The 26698-nt window shown below is 35.0% G+C and overlaps 1 protein-coding gene across 13 annotated transcripts in view; it reads right to left on the bottom strand.

Moving 5' to 3' along the window:
* The window catches only part of STAU2 (staufen double-stranded RNA binding protein 2), a 296823-nt gene that overhangs the window by 93081 nt on the left and 177044 nt on the right, over positions 1 to 26698 (bottom strand). For 12 of the 13 annotated variants that reach the window (XM_038579544.1, XM_038579537.1, XM_038579542.1 and 9 more), the window contains 2 exons: positions 21638 to 21945; positions 1429 to 1542 (listed from right to left, as the gene is read on the bottom strand). In XM_038579544.1, the coding sequence (XP_038435472.1) occupies positions 1429 to 1542; positions 21638 to 21945 (422 nt within the window). The remainder of the gene's footprint in view (positions 1 to 1428; positions 1543 to 21637; positions 21946 to 26698) is intronic. The other variant, XM_038579535.1, reaches the window with a different exon arrangement.

The following is a 26698-nucleotide window of genomic DNA, read 5'->3' on the forward strand; positions in this document are numbered from 1 at the left end:
CAAGCTCCATGACAGCAGGAACCATGTCCAACATTCTTATCATTTCTCTTGAGCCTAGCACACAGCTAAGTTACACTTGTATACAGGGAAATGTATCCTGTAAGTTCATTTAGGTTACATCCCTGTACTTACTGCTGCTTGCTTTCTTGCAGCTACAGCATATGCCAGTACCAAACTCTGAGAAGCACTGGGGTCATCTCTAAACTGCTTTTGAGGTCAATATGCTGTTAACTGTTTATTATTGGTTGGGCTCATCCATCCAGGAGCAGAAAGACCAGTCAGAGAATCATACAATGGTAGCCCTGGAATGGATCTTGTAAGTCACCTAAGCAACTCCTTTATTTAACTTTCCAAAAAACGGTCTCAAAGGGGTAGATCCATTCAGTTGGCCGCAGCTAACTCACGCTATGGTTAGTTCCTAAAACTCGGATTTTCTGCCTAATTAGTTGTTTTTTCTTAAACACATGATACCTTGCCACCAATCAACAAATGATGACTGGAGACTATAATATCAGAGACATTATGAACTAAGGGTTACGCCCTTAAGAATGTCTTTTTTGAGCTAGACAATCATGTGTTTGAGAATTTACACTATTATGTTCTTTTATTCTTTTCATGCAAGGGCAATCCTCAGAACGAAAAAAAGATTAATCAGGCAAAACTATCAGAAGTCCTCAAATATCCTGAGAAATGGACAAATGGGTTACCATTGTTCTGTATGTGAATAGTTAATTTAGAAAGCATAGCTGGTTAGTTAAACTGTAAACTGTGTATGTGTATTTATTTTGACTCCAAACTAGAAACCCTTGACCTAGATCATTGGTTTAGTCTAATCTGATGATTATTTTAATTGAAAATATGTATTATATTATAAACAGGATGTATTTTCAAAGCTGCTATCTAAACAAAGGAATTTGCTATTAAGAAACAATATGTTTCTAGGATTTTTAGCTTTATTTCAGAAATAAAGCTTTAAAAGTAGAAACACTGGAGAGCCATTTTAATAATATCCCAAATTATAGGAGTAAGTTGATGGTTCTGAACGTTATTTCACACACATCCTATAATACTAAACTCTCTTCAACAGAGCTAAATGAGTATATTACAGTGAGACTCCAGTGTTATCTACATTGTTTGGCTAATCCTGCTTCTTATATGTAATTATTAAAAATAAAAATAACTTGAAGGGCAATTATTTCTTCCATTTAAGAGAATTCTTATAATGAACTACAAACTAGAAATCTAAAGTAATTTAAATCTCCTAAAATATCAGTTTCCTAACACAAAAATGTTGGGTTTTCCAAAATTCTAGCAAATGGTGCTAGTATTAGGGAAAGCAAAGCTGTATGTGTGCACATAGCTTCCATTTTGATGGTCCGATTTCTCTGCTGGGCCATAACGCAGCAAAATGGCAGTGGCATATTATACCTGGTCATGGCTGGCTTCAATGGAGCTTCCAATTGCATGGAAAGTCATCTGCACAGGGGCTAATGTCAGACAGGTCACACACTCTTTGCCACTTTGTCTATCACAGTAGTGAACCTATAACAGAACACATGCAGTCTGCTGAACACCACTTGTAAGAGGGAGCCAGATGCAACAGGTCCTTTCCAAAGGCTCTAGATTTCCAGAAGAATTCAAATAATTTATGCAGAACACATTTCAAATATTTAAAACCTTATCAGGACCTTCCAATATCTATGGAAAATCTATTAATTCCATTTTAAGTACTTTTGAAGTTTTAACAGAGTTAAGGAAATGCTTTATAAAATTTTTTACACCATTATAGCCAGTAGGAAAGTTCACAATTAAATGCTATACCTGTCTTTACAGTCCAGCTTTTCATAATAATGCATAAAAGATTCAAGGGTAAGCATAAGTCTAATTCACTTGTTTCGAATGGAATTTTGTCAACCTAAATTTTCGCTCATCTTTGACTCTATGTGTGTGTGACTGCCACTTAATTGGTAGTGACATTCTTCTATTTCTACATTACAGTCCCTATAAAACCATTGTTGAATATATGTAGATATCACTACATCATGTTCTGCTTGACATTTTGACGTTACAATCAAATTGAATTAAACTAAAATGATTTCTAATGTGCAGACCAAAATAAAGTTACTCTATTATTATTTTCTTCTAGCTAAATACAACCGACCATTATTAAAACCACATGTAAGACATTCCATATCAGAGGTAGGGTAAATGGGGGTAGAGGAAAGTGTGAGTCCATCTTCCCAGTGGGAAAATTTCCATCCTCTCATTTATCTACTTTCACAAAAGTTCTTTCAAGCAGTGTTTATTTAAATTCTAAGCTAACAAAGCAAAAATAGCATTGTTTTTGTGATAAATTAATGAAACATGTCTATAGAATGGGATTCCTACTAATTATATTATAGGAAAAATTGGTTTTATTAGTTATAACTTCCTCAATTTGTTAAATGTGTGTAGGTCTAGGATAAAAGCTTAGGCAAAAATCTTGAATTTGTGAGGAAGAAAATTAAAACACGTATTAGTTCCCTGAGGCTTCATTCTGACTGCTCCATAAAAATACCCACAATATGCCTTTATTATAGATCATGGCATATTTTGTCATGGATAATATACATCTGACTGAAAATGACAACAATATGGATCTTAGTCTGATTGTTTAATAACTGAACTTTTTTAAACTGGTAGGGTTAGGATTTGCTGTCAGTTTCCCTGAAGGTAGGGAAACTTCCTGGAATCTTTAAGTAGTTTAGAGTTTAAATCAAGGCAATATACAAAGCTTGTTTCCAAAGTACTTTAAAGATTTTATTATAAAAATATTTGTTCCAAGTTAACTTTGGGGGGAAAAGACTTGACAACAGTTCTAAATCACTGTATTATACCTCCTAAGCAATCTGAAAGGTCAGTCAGTATATATGAGTTCAAGAATGTGGAAGTGTGGTTTACTATGCATCAGCTAAATATGATGGGGAAAATGAAACTTATCACATAATAAGTTTATGCAAAAGTCAATAAATGGTGACACTAAAATAGCTACAGTTCACAGCCATTTATGGTATCGTTAAAATATTATGTCTTATATAGTGCTATTATAAAACATGCTTTTTAAAATAAAATGTAATTGCCCTTTGACATTGACTGAAAGTCTACATGAAAGACATGACACTTCCCTAAATATCCAAATTGACAGAGAATATACTTGTCGGCCAGTTTATTGCAGTTCTATTTTCTTCTATGGAAATGAAAATTACAAAGGACAGAAATACCACCAGACAATCTCAGTAGAAAATATAAACTTCAAACTGCATTTGTATCCATGGCTTAGACACTCTTACTAAAAGATTTAACTTTCTTCTAACTGTAAGCCTGCAATACCCTATGAAATACTATGCGTCCTGCACACGTTCAACATTGGTGACCATGTATGACTCATATAGAAGAGATAAATGTTTGCACATAGCTGCAAATAAAATGTCAAGAGCATCCAGCAAATGTGACAGAGATGGCCAACTGTCCTCCAGTATTCTTCACAGTAAGTCCTAGCTGACTACTTGAAAGCTCAGAATAAAGTTCGTATTTCCCAGGCTCCCTTAGATCTATACAATGTGGCTGAGTAGAATGCAATGAAAGAACTCTAACAGCTTCCTAGAAACTTGAAAAAGAGATTTCAAGTGTCTGCCTTTTGCTCTTCTTCTTGACTCATTTTGTCAGCCCCCTGCTTGGAATGTGGATGAACATTACCATCTTCGGCCATAGGACAAAGGCTGAAACCTAGACATGATAGGGTGGTGAGTAGGCAGGAGCCTGGGTCCCTGAAGACTTTGGAACGGAACTATCACACTAGCTCTGGACTGCAAACTTACAGACCTTTACATGAAAATATGAACATGTAAAGAATATGAAAAGAATAAACATATATTTTATTTAAGTCACTGGGTTTTTTTTATCACTTACAAAGAACCTAATCCCCATGGGACTTTTTCTGCTGCCCCAGAGTCAATATCAAGACCATAGCCAATAACAAAACAAGCTCTAAAGAGCTGCCAACATTCAGGGCTAGGCTTTATTCCCAACCCCTTAGTAAGAGTCAGCAGAACTGGTCCAAATACAAATAATATACATAGGAACTAGGAAGGGGGAGGTGAAGGGGAGGGAATCACCTTGACTGTCACCCTTATGAGAAATATAGCATCTTCATGAGTAGAGTAGCCCTAAGGAAACAGCTAATACAGAGTGGGAGCACTTACATTGGCCCCCAGCAGAACCTACACGCTTCCTTTGAAAAGAAATCTTGATCAAAATCAATGTATGTCCCTAGCAATTTGGAAACATAGGAAAATACATTGAGTTTGGAGATATCTGAGAGCTTGCTGAAGGAGCCTATAGGCACACAGTGTGCCTGAAAACAAAACAAAAAGAAGGATGAAGGGAGATACACTCATCCTACATATGCAAAGCCCTTGGAGGGAATGAAGAGAATCTCAGCAGAAGCCAAAGAGATACTCAGGCCAAATAAAGAGAGACCTACCAACAGAGAGGGTGAAGGACATGGACCACTAGTAAAGTCCAAAGGAATATGGCTGTCCCTCAGGGACAAACGGAACTGGGAGAAACTAAATGCTGCCTGAAGAAAACCATGAATAACATTTATATGGAAACCAGCAGTGGACGAAACCGGGTCAGGGTGGCATCATCCTCCCTCAAGGCTTCCCAACACTAGAAGTCTAAGGCCATGAAATGATACAGATGGAGTATGGAAGAAGACGTCTCAAAAGCTCCCACTCCACCAACTACAGATATTCAAAGGCACTGGAATGAGAGGAAGAGAAAAATAAATCAATGTATACCCACCCTCCTCCAAGCGTCTTGAGCCAAACTGACTGGCTTGCAATGGTGGGGATCAGAGTTTGGCATTTTACTGTGAACTAGACTCAATTTTTAAAAATGAAAGGGAGATCTAACAACATATGGAGGAAAGTGGTGACAGGAGAAATCTAAAATAATTCCATGTTTATACTTCCACTGCACTGAGACTGCCCAATAAAACATATAAAAATATGTGAAAAATACAAGAAACTATTGATTGAGGATACAATTCCAAATTAAACAAAAAGTAATAATCTACAGATAAGAGGCCTTCAGAAAGAGTCACACTTTATACATTACTCCATCAGCACTTGTAAAAACAAGTTTGATATGGCTCTCTTCAGTTATATATTTTCTTGGACATAACAACATTAGAGTTCATAAAATTGTGAATGTAAAAAAAAAATAACATGCAAGAAACATTCTTGCCACAAAAATGCTTCATATGATTCAAAGCATTAGCAGAAGCCAGAATTCTAAGGACCACTAGCCTGATATTACTAGGGTAATAAAATCCCACTACATCTTGTAATGCACAAATCTTCAGAACTGACAGGGCAACATTTTTCTCTTAGAGCAGTGTGTTTCTACTATGTGGTCCTAAAAATGTGATTTATGCAATGTCACAGGACCTTGATTTTCATTAATGAAAAATGAATAAAGACAATTTTAGAAGATTACAGAAGTCATCTCCTATGTGTACTTTAAGATTTATTGTTTACAAATCATATCACTTTGCTATCTTTGGTACTCTGACATGTTAGCAATTGATCTTGATTGTTATAATGTTATAGCACTTGTTTTGGATTTTAACACTATCAACTACTGTAAATTGACATTTTGTTTCTTTCTTATGGATTTGCAAAAATCATTCCAGTAGAAAAGATGGGCCAAAAATTTCAATATACGTAAATTAAACGTGGCTTTCTTTGAAATTTGCAAATCTATAATAATTTTTATTTTAAAATAAGTTTCCTAGTTTTGACTTGTAATCACATAAACCCACATGAAATGCTGTAACTGTGCATTCTGACGCTGATTTTGCTAGTCTAGAGATTTCTTTTTCCTGAAGGGAAGGCACAAATCACTTCAACTATTCATATAATTTAAGAAATAAAGAAAAATACCGTTAAGCCTTAGAATAATTTACATTAAAAGCTAGGTATGTAAATTTTTTCATGCCCATTTGAAAACATGAGGGGGCATCCAAATGAAATGTAAATTCCCTACCTCCTACCTCCAAAAAGTTGAATCAAACCATTTCCTGCAGAGCTGAAGTTCCTTGATGTTGCAGGACTACTAAATATTTTACTAATCTCAGCAGGAAACTGGTTAACTGCTTGTCTGTCAGATGTTTTTAATAGTCACCCCCTGTGGGACAAAAATGAGGAGGGTTTGAAAAAGACCCATGTTTAAAGAAAGTTGCTCCGTAGATCACTAAGGAAAAATAGAGGCCTGTACATTCACATGTGATACCTAACACATTCGCTGTATCAAAAAAACACGTTTCATTAGCGCATCTCAGGTTCAACTGTGGCGTCCACTGCACAGAACAAGCAAAGACCCCTTCTAGCTACTGCACTGAAGCCCTGCATTGACAGGAGCAGGGAGCAAGGAGCTCAAGAGTGACAGCTGTAACACTGGAACTTAGAATAAGCATGTCAAAACATGCTTGACTTTTGCAGAGTCTGCATGCTAGCTCTACAGAAGACCTGTATCTTTATTAATGCACAAAATAGCATTTTCTTGGCAAAATGTGAAAACAGTATTATTTGATAGATACTGTTCTAATAGCTTAGGTTTGTATTAAACATTAACTGCTTTTTTAGATCACTTGATGACATGTAAATCATCTTATGTCAACTGTGGTCAACAGTAAAAAGCTACATTATGTTAGTTCTACATTTAACTAATGAATTAATTTGTATATAATAAATAAAATGAGTTTCACCATGAAAAGCACTTAGAACAATGCCTGGCTTATGATTAACATTAAAATATTAGATATTCTTCTTACTATTGTAACACATCTCATAAAACTGTAATAAAAGACATGACAAGATATATAATTATTAAGAATATTACACTAGATGATGTCTGTCACTGACTTTCTCTATAGTTCTTCTCAATCCTTTTCATAACTAAAATCAACTCCTTTGTAATTAAAATGTAAACATATATTTAACATGTTCAGTGATGTACCTGTGTTTTAGCTATTGGAGTAATCTGTTTCATTTTGTATACAATATGCTAGTCATATTAATGGCTCTAAAGAGATAAGTGAATGAATGAAATTATAAAGACTCAACTTATAATTATCTTTTCTGTCTTTTAGAAATTCTGTGCTTGGGATAAGCTTTGAAAATTACATACCAAAAAAAAAAAAAAATTACATGCCTTGGGACACCTATGTGGCTCAATGGTTGAGCGTCTGCCTTCGGCTCAGGGCGTGATCCCGTAGTCTGGGATCAAGTCCCGCATCAGGCTCCCCACAAGGAGCCTGCTTCTCCCTCTGCCTATGTCTCTGCCTCTCTGTCTCTCATGAATAAGTAAGTAAAATCTTAAAAAAAAAAAAAAAAAAAAAGAGAGAGAGAGAATTACATGCCTATATTTGGCATACAAAATCTAGCAGAAATATAGAGATTTATTTCTAATGTAAGTCACAGATTAAAATTGCCTAGTAAATCAACAACAGATGTGTTATTAATAGTCAAGGAAGATAACTGTACTCTTACTTTAAGGGATTAGCATATATATGACAAAAATCCTAAATCTTTTTTCTTTGCTTTTCAGTTTCTACTCATTATGCCAGTGGAAGTCTTTTTTTCTTTTTTTTTTTTTTTTTTAAGATTTTATTTATATATTCATTAGAGACACAGGGAAAGAGAGGCAGAGAGACAGATAGAGAGAGAAGCAGGCTCCTTACCAGAAGCCTGATGCGGGACTCAATCCCAGGACCCCAGGCCCACGACCTGAGCCAAAGGTTAGATGCTCAACCACTGAGCCACCCAGGTGCCCCATGCCAGTGGAAGTCTGAGAAGGAAGTCAATTAATTAGAAAGTAAACCATACACACACATATATAGTTATTTTTGTTTGACATTTCCATCAAAAAAAAAAAAAAGGCACTAGGTGATTTTTAACAGTTAATTTCATAGCTACCAGAAGCTTCTTTTTATAATGTGCACTCATGTTTTGAGTGCATACTATATATTTATTACATATTTATAACAAGACACATTAAAATCTATAGAACTTTAAGTGAAATAGCTTTTTAAAATGAAAAACTCTTTCCAAGTCAAAGGAAAATTACAGTTAATTTAGACAGTACACCACCAAAGTTAAACTAACACAATCTTCTCCCAATAGCGCCAACTCTCTAATTTTCATGTATTAGAATTGTATTGTATTGTATTAAATACCACTTCAAACTTAAAGACAAGACCTTACAAGTCTTTTCATTATATACCAGTTTAATTTATAATGATATTTTTAATAAACATATTGGACAGTGTTTCTTTCTACTCAAGAATTACAGATTTTAGATACATATTTATTTTTCAAATATAATTACATTCATGATGCAAAGACCACTTGACTTCTACTTCTAGACCAGAAAACAGATTTACTCTTCCCTATTCTTCCTACTAAGTAAAAGTAAAAGCTTTGGATATTATGTATAAACAAACATTAAGAGGATTCAGGAAGCAGGAGAGAAGGAGGAAGAATCCAAGCTAGGGATTTCAAGACCCAAGGAACAACAGAATGGTGAATTCCTCAGTTTTCTCTTTGCTTTATATATATCCTGGACTGGGTGCCAGACAAGCTGGCAACCTGGAAATGACAATGGATATAGAAAATAATAATAATAGTAAAGCCCCAGGAAAAGCTGCTTTCTCTATCCAAAGGGCCAGAAAAGGAAAAAAATAGTGAGAAGACTTAGACAATAACTGCCCTATTCCAACCAAACACCATGGAAAAAATAGCAGACCCATCCTTACTCCCATCAGGAAAGGCCAATTGGGGAGGCTAGACTTCTATACTTGACAGATGAATAAGATGACCCAATCCCCAACTGGGGTGGTGACAGAGGAGGCTGAATGGGAAGTTATAACTTTAAACCTGCTAGATTCCTAGGCTTTTGTATGTATCTGGTGATAATGAGGCATATGATCCCTTCTCCCTGGAGTGGTCTCAGAAGTGGCACAGTGGAGGGTCAGGACTTTCACCACTTTGCAGGTATAACACGTGCCCTTCCTCCTGCCAGGGTGTCAACAGAACTCAGCGGAAAAAGTGAACTTCTACCCATAACAAGTAATAAGGCGGCACTCCTAGATCCCTAGCTGGCACAATGTCAGAGGAGGCTTACTAAAACAGAAGACTTAAATAAGACATGGAGATTTACTATACCCAAAATGTTCAGGATTCAATAGAAAATCATTCATTAAACCAAGGACCAGGATAATCTCTACTTGAATGAGAAAAGACAATCATGAGATGCCACACCAAGATGACATAAATGTTATTAGATTCATCTGGAAAGTGTTTTAAAGTAGCCATTATAAAAATGCTTTAAAAAACAATTACATACACACTTGAAATAAATGAAAAAAAAAAAGTCTCATCAAGAAAAAGAAGGCATAGGAAGAACCAAACAGAAATTTTATAATTGAAAAACAGAATAACCAAAATTAAAAACTAAGTAGAGAGAACAGAGAAAATACTTAGTAAACTCACAGACAGAAAAATAAAAATTCCCCAATCTGGACAAAAGAGTGAAAACAGGCTGAGAAAAATGAACAGAGTCACAAACATTTCTGGGATGATAACAAAAGATCTAATATTTCTGTCATCAGAATCCCAGAGGGAAGAGAGACAGTGATTGGGGCTAAAAAGAATTTGAAGAAATAATGGCTAAAATGTATTAAATTCTGGTAAAAGATACAAGTCTACAGCTTCAAGAAGCTGGGCAAACCCCAAACAGAATAAACAAAAAGACACAACATAATCAAACTTGAAAATTAAAGACAAAGCAAAAACAAAGAATGGAATATAATAATTGGTAAATACATTGTTGACTTTCCTTCTTTTCCTGAATTTTCTGAATCCTGCTTGACATTAGAAACAAAAATTGGGATCCCTGGGTGGCGCAGTGGTTTGGCGCCTGCCTTTGGCCCAGGGCGCGATCCTGGAGACCCGGGATCGAATCCCACATCAGGCTCCTGGTGCATGGAGCCTGCTTCTCCCTCTGCCTGTGTCTCTGCCTCTCTCTCTCTCTCTCTGTGACTATCATAAATAAATAAAAATTAAAAAAAAAAAAAAGGAGGTCTACTCCAAAGGGTTTAAAAAAAAAAAAAAAAAGGGATCCCTGGGTGGCGCAGCGGTTTAGCGCCTGCCTTTGGCCCAGGGCGCGATCCTGGAGACCCGGGATCGAATCCCACGTCGGGCTCCCGGTGCATGGAGCCTGCTTCTCCCTCTGCCTATGTTTCTGCCTCTCTCTCTCTCTCTCTCTCTGTATGACTATCATAAATAAATAAAAGTTAAAAAAAAAAAAGAAACAAAAATTATAACACTGTCTGATATGGTTCTTAATGTATGTAAAGGAGATATTTAAGATAATTATAAACAGAGCAGTATATAGGGGACTGAGATGGTACAGCATCAACTCTGTGATATTCTTTTTTTCTTTTTTTAAGATTTTATTTATTTGAGAGAGAGAGAGAGAGAGAAAGAGAGAGAGCGCATAAGTGCACAAGCAATGGGGAGGAGCAGAGAAAGTGGGAGAAGCAGACTCTCTGCTGAGCAGGGAGGACACCCAGGGCTCAATTCCAGGACCCTAGGATCATAACCTGAGCCGAAGGCAGTCGCTTAACTGACTGAGTCATCCAGGTGCTCCAGTTCTGTGATATTCTTACTAAAAATGTACAACCACAATCAATCACGAGAAAATATTAGAAAGACCCAAGTTCGAGAATATTCTACAAAATAAATATCATATTATTCAAAAGCATTAAGATCATGAAAGATGAAAGAACTGTGACTTGATTAGAAGAGATTAAAGAGACATCACAACTAAATACACTGTGGGATCCTAGACTGTACCCTGGACCAGAAAGAGGACATTAGTAGGAAAACTGGAAAAATTTGAATAAGATTACATCACCATTAATTTCCTGGTACTGACAATTATACTATGGTTATATAATTGTTAACATTAAGCTCTGTACTATTTTTCAACCTTTCTCTATATTTAAAATTATTTTTAAAGGTCACTTATAAAAGAAAACCTTTAGTGTTTCAGAATAAAGGAGATTTGAAAGAAGCCAAGTGCCCATTAGAGTAGATCAGATAAATATGTTTTTCTACGCATATCAGAATTTTATATTAAAAGAATCTTCAAACACAAGAAAAGAGAACCAGTGGAGATTAAATGATCTTTTCATTAGAAAAATAAAGTCACTGTGCAATGTGGTACTTTCTACTTCTGATATGGGAAGGAAAAAAGATGCAGGAAAAAAAGTTTTTGGCATAAAAGCCTGGAAAATTATAATATCCAAAGCACCATGACAAAGAGAAGTTAAGGTCTCCTCCTTAAGTTAGAGGTTTAGAGAGAAAAAAAATATAATAAGAGGCCTATTCATGGGAATCCTAGCAACAGGGATCAAGAAACTTGAACCAAAAATATCAATAAATGTTACCTGATTTCCAAAAGCTAAGAAGTAAGTTGCAGCTTTGGCTGCAAATCCAAATTGGGAGCAAACACTATGATATTATTTTTAAACTATTTTTATTTATACTCTAGGACAATATTACTATCACCACCTGAACTTTCTCCTCTATCATTAATGTCATTACAAAAATTTCCACTGAAATTACTTCTGATAGGAAGCAGGAACCACTAAATTTTATTGGATTCTTCTTTTTAGCAGTTGACAAAAAGGTTCATGGAGAACCAGAAGACAGACTACTCTCCCAGAAGCCAAGAGAACAGAAAGCTGAGAGACAAAGTTTGGAGTTTGAATCCAGCCAGATTAACTGCTTCAGAAAATATAAATTAAAAACTATGTATATACGAGTCAGTAAACTTACAGATCAATAGAAATAATACAATTTAAAGTTCAGAGGAAAAAAATGTGTTTTTTATGAATAAAGACTCAGGAATCTGTGGACAATTTTCTTAAAAAAATGCATGTAAATGGAGTCCCAGAAGAAAAGAAGGGGGCAAAATATTTACTCACAGAAAATATGACCCCAAATTTCCCAAATTTGAGGAAAGCAATAAATATATAGTAAGTTCAACAATGGCCCCGAAAGATATATGCAAGTCCTAACCTCTACACTTTTAATTGTGACCTTATTGGGAAATAGCCTCATTGCAGATGAAATTAAGTTGAGTATGTCAAGTTCATCCTGGCAGGGAGATAATATTTGCAACACAAAGGACTTATACCCAGAATATAAAAAGGACTCTTATAATTCCATAATAAGAAAAAAAATATATCAATTAGAAACCGTACAAAGATGTGGACATTTCACAAAGATCTGTAATTGGCCAATAAGCACATGAAAAGAAGCTCATCATATGGGTCATTAGTGAAATACATATTAAAATATAAATGAGATACCACTGTACTCTTACTTGAGTAAGACTGATCATATCAATGTGTGGAACCCTCATACATTGCTAGCAGAAATGTGGTATGCTACAGCATATTGAAAAAAATCTGATAGTTTCTTATAAATTTGTATGTGCACTTACCCAGTGACTCAGCAAATCTACTCCCAGGATTTTTTCCAAGAGCATTAGAAAGATGTCTGCATAAAATCTTATAAATGAATATTCATGAACAGCTTTATTCAAAATAGCACCAAACTGAAAACAACTCAAATGTTCATCAATAGGTGAAGTGAGAATTTGTGGTATACATCCATATAGAGGACTAGTACTTCATAAAAAACAACAAAACAAACCAAATAAAAAAAACCCCTACAGATATATACAAGATGGAAAAATCTCAAAAACATAGCAAGTAAAAGAGGTCAGATGCAAAACTGTGCATACTGTATGGTTCCATTCTTATGAAATTCCTGAAAAGGCAAAACTGATCTTTAGTGATGACAGGATATCCTGGTTATTTGGAGCCAAGGGAGGGTGGGGAAAACAAGCTGCAGAGAGGGACCGGGAAATTTTTAACAGTAATAGAAACACCCTCATCTTGATTGTGGTGGCAGTCACATGGTTGCATACATTTTTCAAAACTGTATAATAAAATGGTTGTGTCTTATTGTATGTAAATATAGTTCAATAAGGTTGATTAAAACATTAAGAAGGTATAGCTATCTTTGACACAGCAGTTGGAGACATGAGTCTTCTGTATATACTTCTCATAAATATTCATAATTAACCTCACAATTAATTTCCTAGCAACCATTACCTTAGGATATTAACACCATTTGAATTTATCATATGTGTTCCATGTCTCCTGCCCCAATTTCACATCTCATCCCCACACACCCATGTTTATGTTAGTTCCATGAGGGCAGAAACCTTGAGTGTCACTTACGCTATATCTTCAGGGCCAAGAAGTATACCTGGCCCATGGCAGGTGCTCAATATATTTCAGTTGAATCAATGGATAAATGAACATTTTACATTGTTAATATTCATTGGGAATTATCTCCCTGGTCAAACTTACCAATTTCTATAACTTCAATTACATCTCTAAAAACATGACTCTCCAAACTATGTCCCCTATCCTTTCTTGCTGATCTCATCAGACACATTTGGAACGGCCTATCGTACAACTTTAATTCAGGCAACTCAAATTTCACATGCTTAAAATGGAACTCATTAACTTCCTCTAAGTTTACCTATCTCATCAATACTAAACATAAAATCTTGAGTAAAATATGTCACATTCATACTATCCTACTTTATTTCACTCTTAACTTTTTGAAAAACCAGGCTACGTATCCTGAAATAGTCTCTACTTACTCTTCATCATATTTGAATCTTGCTTCCACCTGGAACAGGCTAGTGAAAGCATCCCGATAAAAATCAGCACAAGGGATCATTTAATGATCTCAGCTGTACCTTAGACAAGTGTACCTCAGCTCCACTCCTCTACGCCCACTAGCTCTGCCCTAATTCAATCTTTGTTATTTATCTTTTGGATTCATTCAAAATCACTCTAATGAGTCTTTTTGCTTACCATTCTTGTTTCTTTTTGGTCGAGTTCATCCTTGACAGAATTATCGCTGACTGAATTATCTTTTTAAAATACAAAACCAACGTCACTACTCTTTTAAAAATAAGCCCATGGTCTCTAACAGCTAAAATCTAAACTCCTAGCAACACAAAGCTTTTTCAGTTTCCCTGCCAGCCACTGCCACTTTGACTCTAGGCATGTTCTGAAATACTGGGTCCTTTTATGTCTTCAATGCTTAGCTTCTGCCTGCAATTCTTATTCACCTGAAAATTCTATATGCTCTTTAAAACTTATTTCAAATGTCCCATCTGCTATAAATTCTTCCCTAATTCCTTCAGTCAAAGCTGTTCATTCCTATTTGTGATTCTTGACATGGCCAACCACACCTCAAGTGAACACTTATCAGCTTATCCTCATATTGCCTCTTATTATGGGGGCAGAATTACATTATTTCATGCAGCATGCTATAAATCTTTATTTTTATATCAAACTGTAGTGTAATGTCCAATACTGATCCCTGGAGATGGGACTAATTTATGGTGGTATCCAACCTTCTGCATATTGGTTTTATTTACCTGTCTCCAACTTGATCATAACTCCTATTGTGCCCGGTGTTTGGCATGCTACCTAGCATGCATAGGTACTTATTAAGTATTTGCCCAGAGTGGAAAAGCAGATGTTCCATTTCTTGTGCTTCAGTTAAATCTGTTCCAGTGTTCAATGGCTGGACATTTCTAGCCAGCTTAACTTCATATCCATTTAATTCTTTTATATACTGAAATTATTGAAAACTGTTCATAATGTATTACCTATTTTTCTTGTAATGAGACTTATTCAAGCTGTCACTGTGTCATCTTCAAGCAGTAGTTCTTGTTTCCTCAAATGTTCCATTTTTAGGACTCAATCCTGGACTTTTCTTATACTTAAAAAAGTGACAGCACTACAGATAAAAACATGTTGAAAGCTTTTCAAATATCCCTTGTGTCTGACAGTTAAATCTGTCTTTTGATGTGACCATGTTAAGAGAGCAGAACTCTTCACAACCTAAAATCTCTCAGGGTTAAAATTAACTAATAATTCCATATGGGAAATGAGTAAACTATATTATTAATAGGAAGTTTTACTTGTGTAGTCCCTCAAATGTGTATTTACATAGTAAAATTTTATATTAGAATAAAATCTAAAGTTCCTTCCAGCTCGAGAGAGTCAGAATTCTTGAGTAACTTAGACCCAGGTATGAGGGCTTAAATTAATTAATTAATGAAATCTAGGACTAAACCAAAACAATATCTAGAAGACCATGGACCATCACCACGAACTATGCCTACTTACAGGGATCAATCTTCAAACACTATATAATAGTCTGATTTAAAATAAAGATCTGCATCAAAAGGCAAAAATGTACTAGGCATTTCTACTTGTGTCATAAGATAACGTATATAATGCCTACATTACTATCAAATATAAAATGAGTCAATCAATAAATATCAGTTTCATTTGTTTACCCATATGTTTCAATATAAACCATGCCTCTATGTTAATTTTTTTTCAGTGTGTAGAAATCCTTTATATGCAGCTATTCCACATACTCTTCTCTCTCTCGGGAACTGCCCTTAGTGAGAAGAGAACAATGTATATGAAATCTTAACTACTGTCACTAATGAAAAAAAAATCTTAAGATATAGCTAAATGCTGGAGAGAGGAAAATAGATCATTTCAACATGACTTAGAATGAGCATTGGTATATTGCTACTAGCCGGACATGAAGGGACTTGATGGGTACTACAATTACTCTTACATCACTAAGTAAAAATCGTATCATTGCCAACCTTTTGTAGCGAAAGGAAATATATTTCACCTGTAGATGAAAAATCATTTCTTTTTCTTCAAGACTTGATTTTCAAATGATTCCAAGCAGAATTCTTATGCTGACCTGAGAATCACTTCTCTTGCAAACAGAGAAGGCTACAGATATTTCTACTTGGGGAGGATACATAAATAGCTTTTTTTTTCCTGTACCACAGTGGCTCATTTTAGAGCCACATCAAAGTCACTGTGGTAGGAAAGGCTCTGTGTTTATATATTATCCTTTGTCTGAAATATCTTATGTGTCTTACTATGTGTGTGCTGGTACATCAAACTCAAGATGAATGCCTTTGTTCTTCTGAGTTTCAGGTTATACTCTGCAGTGATTTAGGGTGAAGTTACTGAATAGTTCATGCAGTAATAATGGACTGTTTTATTCAAGACTTGCTTGATTCTTACCTGTATTACTTACTGATCACAGTATATGTTTATATGCATCAGGATTTCTTTCTTCCAATTAGAATTTTTCTCTATAGAATTGGGAATTTCAGCAAAATGAATTGGTAACTCCATCGGTTTTTATGGAAGTCCAGTTATGTAATATGCAGTCTGCATACCTTTGGGGGTTTGGCAAAGTATGTCAAATATAATGAAAACGATATAATAAGTCAGTTTGGATGAACTTGAGTTGCCCATTTGAAGAACAAACCTGAGTTTTACAGTCACTATAGAAAGACCAAGCCTTGGGGAGAGTTCAAATACTAAACCAAGCTCTCCAAGGTCTTTGCAGAGTGGTAAAGGCCAAATCCAAGAGAGATTTTTAAAGAGTGACTGCAAATCAGAGCAGAATCTGTTGACCTCATGCCAAACCCACAAATGTGTTTTACTCATTGTACTCTGAATAACTTCACTTCACTTCATATAGCCATTTGTGTAACAGTGTAGATGAAAATTTAGGCTCAGAAGTGACACAATAAGTTATGTTTCAAGGATAAATTTAAAATTGGAGAAAAACAATTCTAAGTGGGAGAGTATGCGTATATGCATAATTTCTTTCTCCATATTCTGCTACTAGAAACCTACAAAGTTTAATTTATATTGCTCTTTGAAAAAAAATGATCCTTCATTCTTAATTTAAAAAAAGCTGCAAGTAGCCACTTTGATGATAAATATTTGATTAAAAAATGAGGCATAGGGAAGATTTTAATAAGGGAAAGAAAAAAGGTTGATTCTCAGATTAGCCAGTTACTATATTCTCAATGTAATCTATATTGAGGTCATATTGTTAAAATGTTATATGCCATATATGTTAAAATAAATATTTAAAAGAAGCCTATAACTATAAAAGAAGGCTGCCAAAATCATATTAAGCTTCACAAAAGGAGACATATCAGTTGAAATGTATTAAGTTTGACTTGTATTTGAAAAGAAAGTTTTTAATTTAAGTAGATATTTCGAAGCTTTCTACTGACATTTTCATCTTGCTGTAAATGGACCATCTAAAACTCACAATAATAAAAAGTCCTTCTATAAAACATTCCTTGATTTTGTAAAATAAACTAATTATGGCTTAACTAAGACAACTGTTTCTTTATATTCTCTATGTAAAAAAAACAAACCTAGTTTATTATATTTCACTCTGAAAGTTTCAAAATCCACACTGTTCAATGGATGATCATCACAAAAAAGGGCATAGAATAGCAAACTGAAATTAAATTCATTGAGAAAGGATAATTTGCTAAAAGAATACATTTTCATTTCTAATCAAATTACTTTTCTAGTACTCATTTAAATAAAGTGTGATATTGTGATTTATAAGAAATATTTATTTGGTCTTCAACCCTTTTTTCTCACACTAGCTCCCCAAACTTCTAAGTATTGAAAGTGACAGAGTTGTATGTTAAGGAGGTGAGTTTTGAAAGCATCTATGGATGGGAGTTGATTGCCAATGGAGCCAAAAATTGATTCAAGGGTTGGAACTTTCAGGCCATCCCCCTGACTTCAGGGGAGGAAAGAGGGGCTGGAGGTGGAATCAATGCCAATGGTCAATGATTTAATCAATCGGGACTATATAATGAAGCCTCCATAAAAGCCCAAAAGGACAGGGTTCTGAGAGCCTCTGGGTTGGTGAACACATGGAGGTGCTGAGAAAGTGGCATGCTTGGAGAGGGCATGGAAGCTCTGTGTCCCTTCCACATACCCTGCCCCAGACATTTCTTCCATCCAGCTGCACTGAATTTATATTCTTTCACAATAAACTGGTGACTTAGTAAAGTAAAATCCTCTGAGTTCTGTGAGTTGCTCTAGCAAATTAATTGAACCTGAGGAGGAAGAAGTGGTGGGGATCTCTGATTTATAGCTGGTCAGTCAAAAGTACAGGTAGCAACCTGGGCTTGACAGGTATCCATAGTTGGCGGGGGATGCGATCTTGTAGGACTGAACCCTTGTCCTGTGTGATCTGACGCTATCTCCATGGAGACAGTATCAGAACTGAGCTGAATTCTCAGATACGCTGCTGGTATCCAGAGAATTATTTGGTGTCCTGTGGGAACCACCTCATCCCTATACATATGCTGGTACAAGAACCAAAAGACAAAGGAACTGCCTATATTTAATTATGCAAATCTAAATTTCTAATATCGTTAATATGGCAAAGCATATTAAGGCTATAAAAACTTAGAATAATGTAAATTATAACACAACAGAACAAAGTCTTCCACTTTGGTTCATGTGTACCACATTTCAAGAATGTCTCTGTCATAATAATTGTCTTTAAAAAGCCAAACAGGTTTGGCATTATAATTAAAGAGTATCAAGGTACATAACAAAGAACCCTGAAACACTTTGGTATAATTAAATTTCAAATGAGTTTTTGTGAAAAGCATTGAAGTTATAGAAGCATACTGACTGGGCTGGACAAAATCTAAGGCTCACAGAACTACTGACATAAAATTTCTAAACTTTCTAAAAAATAATAAAATAATCAAGAAGAATATTCAGGTTTTAAAAGAGGATAGTTAAAATACACTCAATAAAATTTCAAAGAGACACATATTCATTTATGACTGGAATCCGAAAACTTGCATCTAAAACACGATAAAAACTTCAGGTAAGCCCAAGCAATGATGAAAAGAATTAACCAAGAATGTGCAAGTGTTCAGTCACATTCTGCTCTGTGAAGTCAGCTTTATTAATAACTTTAATTGTATAATAATTTTAATTATTCTGTAGATTTAAGCAAAGGATGTGAGCTTAATACCTACATTCTAGTAAGCAAATAAGCTTTCTGTAATTTATAAATTTCAATTAAAGATTGGGTAATGAAAAAAATTTAAAGGTTAAAACAACTTAGTTTTCAGTACACTAATATATTTTCACTTTGTAATACAATATAGCTGTCACATACAATGGCTCTGATAGGCTTAAGTCAAATTTTAATGGGGAAGGATGGCCAAAGAAGGGTTTATACAATATCCAATAAGCAATAGTATCTATTCAATGTACAATAACAAAATAAAAAAGTACTAACCTAGAAACACAGAAAAAGAATTTATTGTTTTTAAATTCCAGAAATAAAAATAACAGAATAGCATGTAATCCATAATAAGCTGGCCCTATAATTTCTAACTACAGTCCAATTGAAACATTTAAGAAAGAGAAACAGTCTACATGTTTTTCTACCAGGTAAAGATACCTGAGAAAGTTACCTATAAAGAAATAGGCTTCAAAACTCTTAACTACAAAGAACCTTTTACCATGACATCATGAAGATATGCTATGTGCCTGATAGGACACTAAGTCATTTCCCACAAGCTTCTATTCACTGCTCAGCTGCAGATTGCGATCTATCAGTGACACAGTATTTCACATCAATACCGAGCTCATTCGACCAGAAAAGCACAGTAATGTTTTAGAACCATCTGTTTATGTTCATTAGTATGTAAAAATCACAGTACACAAATTTGGAAATGTTTAACTTGTCCATAAATAAGAGCATATTATCTTAGCATAAGCTTTAAAAAGAGGTCTGAGCAGTCAGCCCAATAATGGGGGAAACAGACTCTACATTTTGACTAAAGTAATTATAAAATTATAATTGTTATCATTACCAAGAATTAACAAATAAATACAAATAAAAAAATTTAAGTAGTTCCTGTGGCAGCAAAATTACATCTACCATAACATCTCCAAGCAAAAAAATCAATTCAGAGCTTGAATGTATTTTGTGCTTTGTTTCTATAAAAATGCAGTGTTACTCTCAGACATTTCTAGATAACTAGATTTGTAAATAAGCAGTGAATTTATTTTCATCACAGTTTATTTCTAGTTCATTGTGTGCAGATTATAGATAGAACTAAAAATTATTAGCTTTTTTCCAGTACTTTAACTGTATGAATCGAGGTCTTTTTATTTTAAACAGTGATTTATTGTCATTCTTAAGGTAAACAACAAAAACAAATTCTAAAATTTTAACTTTAAATTAAGTGTTTAAAATTTCAGACGACAGAGCCAGTAATTGGTAACAGCTTCTTCAATTTCATATTAATAGTCTAATTAAAAACACTAACGATTACCTGGCATAGATTTGAAAAACCGGGTTTCTGTGAAGGCAAACAAAAAAAAACATGCAAAATACCTGCCAAAACACATGATCTTCTTTCTGATTTATATCTAAACTTGTAAAATGTTTATAAATACATGATTATTCTACACAATACAGAGCTTCTAGAGTATTTCTAAAGGAAATTACAGTTTTTGGTCTTAAGGAATAAGACTAAGATGGAAAAGGGGATGAAAACAGTGAAATCTGAGGGTGCAGTACACTCTTTCTACGCATGAGCACATGGCTGTTCATCCGGTCAGGTCAGCAGTTACAGTTCAGTACATGATTTTCAAGGCAACTAAGAAATCAGAACATAGGTATTTCCTCTCCCTAGAGTTAACAATTCTTTTAAAAGCTCTATCCAGAAAGGACTGTTGGGTTTGCTGTGTTTTTTTAAAAGGAACAAAGAATAAATAGGGAAAAAAATTTCCATCCCCAAACTCATATACACAAGTTCAGTGAGCTGTGAGCTGGAGTTAGACTGCCTAATGAAACAGAACTGTTAGTAAGTACCATGAGACAGGTGCTACCCTAGACGGTTCAAAACATGATCCACTAAAACAAATACATGTTTTTATGCCTCAAACAACTAGAAAGTATGTCATTATTGTTCTAATACCATGTTTAATTAACTTCTAAGATAATAGAGTTCTAAAATGTTGTACCTTCACGGTATACCTGAATCATTACTAGCAATAGAATGCCAACTTCGGAACTGCTATGAAAGTAAAATCATTATTAGAAAAACTTAGCCTTATTGTAAATGAGAGAGAACTTAGTGCTAAAGACTAATACCAAATGTATGAAGGCAGAGTTTTTGTTTGTGGAAGACAGAGTGAGGAGATAAATGCACCCAATCAAGACCAACTGGAAGACAGAACAGAGAATTTAAAATGTTTAAAAAGAAAATAAGAGGAAGAAGAAGGAAAATGGAGGAGAGCCAGGCAGCAAAAGATGAATGCGTAGAATGAAAATAAAAGAAAATGAGGCACGTGCATATGGCTCTCTTTCTTCTGACCTCTGTGTTCCTAATACTTTACAATGTAAGTGGCATATAGGTCACACTAGCAGGCAAGGATGAGCTTTCTGATGGATAGAGATGAAGGATTTGGGGCTAATGAATTTGTTTTCTTGGTTTTGTTTTTGCTTTTAATTCATACCTGAAAGCCTTGAATCCTTGCTAAATATTCCAGTTGTTTTGAAGGTTGTACTGGAGAACAAGGGGGAGTAGGAGAACTTCCTTTTAAACCTATGGCTTCAGCTGTAGGAGATGTTCCATTCATTAGGAGTTCCCTGGCAATTGTAGCTGAACTATTCGATGTGGGAGATATACTGAAGAAAGAGCTTGAGGGTTGGTTCATATCTTTGGGTGACAAATAGCCTAGAGTAGTGCCAGAGATTACTTTGTGGCGGCTGGCTTCCATCTCTTGATAAACATCAGGAGACAAATGAAGAATTCCTTTTGGAGCTATAAATAAAATGAAGGAACATTGTTATTATTACATTTAAAATTATTAAAAAAGAAACATGTTATAGCATTATTAATTTAATGATTTTACTTGGTTTAGTAACAAAGCAGTAAGAAACACTGTCAATTAAACATCTTCCTCAAACCTGCCAAGGCCATCATAGCCTGAATTTAGAGGTGAAGAATATGTTTCAATATTCCCAAATCAGAAGTTTAAAAAGATTAGGAATGTGCTGGGTCTTTAACCTGCAATTTACAATTTTATCATCTCCTAAAGAGACACAAAACCCCTAACACATGCAGCAATTGAGAAACAGTAAGTAAAATGAAGGCTGGATCAGTTCACATCATCTTAGGTACAAACTCATAAACCTGATGGCCTACAGGTGCTCTTTTCCTCATAAGGGTGTCCCACAGACAACTCTAACTCATGAACATTTCAAAAAGTGACAGAGTTATCTTCTTCCCAAAATTAGCACTGACTCCTGTCTTGTTAATCTCATTATGATACCACCATCTATCTGCTCAGTTGTCCAACCTACACTCCTGACAACCATCTCTGACTCACCCATAAATAAGCAGTTATCATATCCAGTCTAGAACTTGTTCCTTCATCATTAAGTGCTTTAGTTCAAGCCAGACCATGGACAGGTTCTGATAAAGAGGAGTGAGCCTAGGGCTATGTTATCAGCTGGTAGGATTGTAAACATAAAAGAAGCCCTTTCCTTTGACTACCATTTGTCTCGGAGATGTTTCAAACCACATTTCACACTGCATATTCTAATGTCTTTGGATCAATATTAGCAACTCTCAAATCATGCTATCTTTTAAAATTATTGAGAATTCACCACTTTTGGAGATGTGCTCTGACAGACACAACTTAATTCCCATGCTCTTGCCTGCCTCTCTCTCTCTCTCTCTCTCTCTCTCCCCATCATTAACCTTTTGATTCAAGCTTTTAATGTTTCTCACCTGGACTACCGTAACAATCACCAAAAGGTTTCACTGGCTGGGGTGCCTGGTGGCTCCATAGGTTAAGCATCTGACTTCAGGTCAGATCCCAGGGTTCTGGGATTGAGCCCTGCACAGGGCTCCCCACTCACTGGGGAGTCTGCTTGTCCCTCTCCTCCTCCCCTCACCCCACTCATGCTCTCTCTTTCTCTCTCTCTCTCAAATAAACAAATAAAATCTTTTTAAAAAAGGTTTCACTGCTGCTAGTCTCCCTGGTGTCCATTTCCCCAAATGTCTAGAACATAGCCCTAAACAGAAGTGTTCCATGATAAATAAATCTGGGAAATAATGCAAATGATATTGTGCACACATACTCCTACCTTCTGGAAGATTAAAAATGCACATTAGCATTTACATTAGCATAGTAAAGACTGAGAAGCTTAGAAGATCAAAAATCTATTCAACTTGGTTTAACCCATGACTTCACAAATTTTACACTCAATTGTTTTTCATTTTCATTTTATTTTAATCCTATATATTTAATATACAGTGTTATATTAGTTTCAGGTGGATAACATACTGATTCAATAATTCTATATCCTCATTTTTTTTTTTACATAACATTAATAACAACTAACACTTCAAAAAGTGCTAAGGCTAGCCATTTTCTTACTTTAACATCTTTTCTGGCTTCCCATCACCAGACTATTAAATCCAAACTCCTTTGGATGACAAATGGCTCTTCCTTATATCATCTAGCTCCTCCTTAGACTTCTATTCTCATCTAAATTCCTCATGAAGATCCCTTGCCCCAGTCATGCAGATATATTCACACTTCTTCCAATACTCCACACACTGTCTGATCCCATCACATCTTTATCACTATCATTCAGTTACACGTACACGCACGCACACAGTTAGCTTTCAGGTACTGTCGTAACCAATACTGTCCTGACCTCCTATCAGGTTCAATCTGTTGGGACAGGAAAATGAAAAGGGATGATATAATGTGGAAAGTGCCTCAATAAAGATGGATCTAGAGAGCAGTGGGAATGGGGAAGAAGCACAAGGAGCTCAGGAAAGGCTTCTTGGACATGACACTGACAGCAGATTTCAGGGGAGAAGGAGAATAAAGTCCAGGAGAAAAAGTACTGAAGGCAGAGAGACAACAGCAGGGATCAGCAGAGCACGGGTGCCAGTAAGCCTCAGGCAGTTCCTTACCACTAGCACATGAAGAGAGAGGTGGGAACTGCAAAAGGTAAAGGCGGAGGTAGGTAAGGGCCAAGCTCCAAGGACTTTATCCTGATAGCATCAAAACATAAAACAGTTGTTATTTTTAAAAAATAATTTATATAGCTCAGATTAATATATCTGATTTTATGGACTGACTTTATGCCTTTGTGTTAGTTTTATATCAGGAAGAAATTTCAATAAGAAGGAAACCATGCATTGGAAAAAATACAAATAAATTTTACTAATCAGAGGAAATTTTACTTCCTGTTGTAACATTTTGCTTTAAATATATGCTTTTAGTCTTTTTTGCATGAACTTTTTTGTTGCTGAGTTGAAAAAATATGTTAAGACATAGGAATACCATATGAAAAATATTAAAAAAAAATAAAAAAGGAATACCATATGATCCTGTTGTTTATAAAAACAATATCCTTCTACTACTAAAATGAAGGCATATTTCACCATATGAATTGTTTCTTTAAACAAGTCTATATTGTTGGACATCTAACTTGTTTCCAAATTTTTGTAATTATAAACAACACAGTAATGAACATTTTTATTTTTAAATCCTTGTTTACAAGAAAATTTATTTAAGTTAGAAGCAGAATTGCTAGTTCAAACAATATGCATTTTAGGTTTTATTGACATTGACAATTTGCTCCAAATTGGTACAATTCCAAAAAAAACTGTAAGAATTTCACACTCCCATATTAATATATGTAAGTGCCTTTTCTTCCTATTTTGGAATTGGAAATTATTATTAAAAAAATCTTTGCCTCTGTTTTCTGTTAGTACAGATAAGTAAGAAGATTCTTAAATAATAATACCAAAATAAGAAAAAAGGTACTTTCAGCCCTACCCCCTGACCTCTGGGGAAGTGAGAGAGGCTAGAGATGTACAATGATTTAATTAACTGTGCCTATGTAATGGAACCTCCTTACAAAACCCCTAAATGATGAAGCATGGAGAGCTCCCGAGGTTTGAAGATATTCATGTGGGGGGAGGGTGGTGTACCCCAATGCCAACTGCTGTGCTCCAGTCCCTTTTGGACCTCACCCTATGCACCTCACCATCTGGCTGTTCGTTTTATATCCTTTATTTTAAAAACCAGTGGTAGTAAATAAAGTATCTTCCTGAGTTCTGTGAGCCATTCCAGCAAATGATCAACCTTGAGGAGAGGGTTGTGGAAACCCCCTAAATTTATAGCCAGTTGGTGAGAAGTACAGGTGAGCAGCATGTGATTTGTGACAGGCATCTGAAGTGGGGCAGTCTTCTGGGATTGAGTCCTTATCTGTGGGGGTCCTATGTTAATTCTGGGTAGTATCAGAATTGAGCCGAACTGTGGACACCCAACTGGTGTCTGGAAAATTGGAGAATTGGTTTGTATGTGGAAAAAAAAAAAAAAATCCCCATATATTTGGTGTCAGAAGTGCTGTTAAGTAAAAACAGTTCATATGTCAAAACTGATCAAACTGTATACACTATGTGCAGCTTATTAGACCTCAATAAAGTCATAAAAATAGTTGCCAAATTGATAAGTGAAATGTCTTATTGGTGTTTGTTTTTTCACTGGCTGCATAAATACCACATGTAATTCTTATTTATAATTTAAATGTTATGACTCTAAATTTTACACTCAATTTAAGAAATCAAGAAACTAACAGCATTACTTCAGTATTGTTATTATACAGCAGTAATGGGCTTGCCAATAACAATACTATAAAGAAACAAAAATGCTCTCTCAACACTCAAGAGAGGCATTACATCACGATATAAGAACTCATGCAGAGTTCAGGCTCCCTTATTCTACAGTAAAGCCTGAGTTGACTTTTCTTCAAAAATAAAGAAGATTCCTTTCTACAGAGCTCAACTAATATAATACTTGTTGAAAGACTGTAAAGACACGTGGATTTCTGTGGTCAACTACCGAATGATTTTCAACATGAATATTGGTAACAGAATATATGGATTGGTCACAATTCATTTAGGTTCTTCCTGTTGTAAATTTAAGTGTCTTTTCAGTAGTGTAAAGACGTGAAGGTAGACTCAAAGAGTAATTTAGGCTATACATATTTAAGGACTTTACCTTATTTTGCCAATTAGACCTCTTGAAAAACTATACCAATTTATGCTTCTATTAGCAGTATGTGACTAAAACAGTTTTCTCATCCTTCTGTTGAAACAGGTTTTAGTAAGTCTAAATAATTATTGACACTACAATATTTCATTGTTAAAATGATTTACATTTATTTAATTACTGTGCAGGATAAACTTCTTCTCACATAACTACCTTAGGCCTGTGCCTTCTTTTCTATTAGTTTGGACCTCAGTCTTGCTCAGGGACCTCAAATGTATTCCCCTTGCTCAAGCCTGTTACATCCTTCTATACTCAAGTGGGGTTGACTCTCTGGATGTTCTTAACCCATTCTTCCATCATCTATATTTTATTTATTTTATTTTATTTTATTTTATTTTATTTTATTATTTTATTTATTCTATTCTATTTTAAATATTTTATTTATTTATTCATGAGAGACACACAGAGAGAGGCAGAGACATAAGCAGGCTC

The sequence above is a fragment of the Canis lupus genome, chromosome 29, assembly GCF_011100685.1.
Source record: "Canis lupus familiaris isolate Mischka breed German Shepherd chromosome 29, alternate assembly UU_Cfam_GSD_1.0, whole genome shotgun sequence".
In the NCBI taxonomy this organism is placed as follows: Eukaryota; Metazoa; Chordata; class Mammalia; order Carnivora; family Canidae; genus Canis; species Canis lupus.